At 71.7% G+C, this 2143-nt stretch overlaps 1 protein-coding gene across 1 annotated transcript in view; it reads right to left on the bottom strand.

Annotated features, from left to right (window-relative positions):
• KCNH2 (potassium voltage-gated channel subfamily H member 2) overlaps positions 1 to 2081 on the bottom strand; it is a 33824-nt gene extending 31743 nt beyond the window's left edge. The window contains exons 1-2 of the mRNA XM_026081654.1: positions 2006 to 2081; positions 14 to 244 (exon numbers count right to left, since the gene is read on the bottom strand). Coding sequence (XP_025937439.1) covers positions 14 to 244; positions 2006 to 2081 — 307 coding nt within the window. The remainder of the gene's footprint in view (positions 1 to 13; positions 245 to 2005) is intronic.
• Between the last annotated feature and the right edge of the window lie 62 nt (positions 2082 to 2143).

The raw sequence follows: 2143 nt of genomic DNA, 5'->3' as shown, positions 1-2143 counted from the left end.
GCCGCGTCCCTACCGTCCTTGCGGTAGAAGCAGATCTCCACCTTGCGCTCCTCAGAGCCCAGCAGGGCCTGGGCGATCTGGGCGGCCGCGCTGCGCTGCGTGCGGGGCCCGTAGAGGAAGTCGCAGGTGCACGGCTTCTGCATGACCTCGGCGCGCGTGTACCCGCAGAGCTCGCAGAAGCCATCGTTGCAGTAAATCACCGCGCAGTTCTCCACCCGGGCGTTGGCGATGATGAACTTCCGGCCTGCGGAGAGGCGAAGGTGAGCCGCTGCGCCCGGCCGCCGTGCCCCACGGAGAGCCCTCGCAAGCCAGCTCCCGGCACGAGGGGTCTCTTAATGACCGAACCCCCGGGGACCACGCACACAGCGCTGGAAGGGCCCCGYGGAGCCTCGCACCAGCTCGTCCTCCGAGCCCTGCACTGACCCTGCCGGTYCAGCCTGGAGGGCAATGCTCAGAGCAGCTGGCACCTCGACACCCTCCTTAGCAGCAGGGACCCAYGCCAGCCCCGCACCCGTGCGGAGAGCACCTCGGCACCCGAGAGCAAAAGCTCAGCCTCTGCCAGAGCAGCCCTGCCCAAAGCATGAAGCCCCTCGCCACCCCGAGCCCACCCGGCATCTCTCCGAGTTTCGCCATGCCTCCGCGCCTCAGCCTGGCCCCGCGCACTCTCTCCTTGGGCCACCTTTGGGCAGCGCTCGCCCGGGCCCAGCGGAGCAGGAATATCCCTGCCGCCGCTCTTCCAGTTCTGCAGAAGGATGCTCTGGGCCTGTCCCTAGAAATGCAACAAGGAGCATCCCCCCCACCCCCCCGATCAACCCAGCGCAGGGAAAACAACATCCCTGTGCCAAAATCTGAAGCCTGGACACCAGCTGCAAGGCTCTTGCCCGCTCCAGAGCGCAGCGGGTTCAAAAGGCCGCAGGGCTGGCTGGGATCCCCGGGCCAGCGAGAGCAACAGCCATGTCGTGTAAGCCAACAGCTGAGGCTCCATCACGGAGCAGAGCGTGCTGGAGCCCCTCCGTCCGCACCTCGGGGCCCGGTTAGGCCCGCTGCGCGAGGCGCTCGGCCCCCGGCCCAGGCGGCCAACCTCCCGCCGTGGGGCAGAGCCCCCAGAGCACGCCCAGCCCCGGGGCAGCCGGCCCCCAGCGCCCACCGACGGGCGTGGGGATGGGCGCTCGCGGGAGCCGCAGGTGACCRTGACACTGCTGCACCGGCCCCAGCGCGCGCAGGGCCCCCGCCAGCCCCACGCGCGCTCATCACCCGCGCCGCCCCGCCACCCCCGAAGCGACGCGCACCCACGTTCCCCCAGGCCTGACTCCCCGTGGCAGCCTATATACCCCCCCACCAGCCGATCCTGCTGCGTTGAGCGTGGCCCCCACACCAGCGCACCCCCTCCCCAGGCTCCGGCCAGGCCAGACCCCGGCGGGCAGCACAGGGCCACCCCTGCGGCCGAGGGCAGCAGCCCCACAAGGGACACAGCCAGGGGTCCCTGCCTCAGTGCACAGGCCACCCCCAGCCCCAGGGCACCCCCAGTTCCAGTGCACGGGGCATCCCCACCCCCGGGGGCACCCCCAGCCCTAGGACACGGCCTGTCCCTGATGCATCAGGCACCCCAAGTGCTGGGCCACCCCTGGCCCGGGCACCCCCAGCCCCAGGACACCAGGCACCCCCCACCATGGGGCAGGACCATCTCCAGTGCATCAGGCACCCCAAATGCCGGGCCAGCCCCAGCCCTGGGGCACTGGGCACCCCCACCTAGGTGCACCCTCAGCCCCAGGACATGACCATCCCCGGTGCATCGGGCACCCCGAGTGCTGAGCCAACCCCAGCCCTGGGGCACTGGACACCCCCACCCTGGTGCACCCCCAGCCCCAGGACACGACCAACCCCGGTGCATCAGGCACCCCGAGTGCCGGGCCACCCCCGCCTCGGGCTACCCGCACCCCAGGACACCGGGCGCCCCCTCCCCGGGTCAGGGCCATCCCCGGCGCATCGGGCCCCGCGCACTTACTCTGCCCCTCGAACTTGCGGATGATGGTGTCGAGGAAGGTGTTCTGGGGGGCGACGTGCCCGCGGCGCACCGGCATGGTGCCCAGCCCATGGGGGGGAGCGGCCGCCGGCGCCGCCGCCCGCTCCGCTCCGCTCCTCC

Source organism: Apteryx rowi, unplaced genomic scaffold (assembly GCF_003343035.1).
Source record: "Apteryx rowi isolate R43461 unplaced genomic scaffold, aptRow1 scaffold_1168, whole genome shotgun sequence".
Taxonomy (NCBI): domain Eukaryota; kingdom Metazoa; phylum Chordata; class Aves; order Apterygiformes; family Apterygidae; genus Apteryx; species Apteryx rowi.
This window is presented reverse-complemented; position numbering and strand designations above follow the sequence as displayed.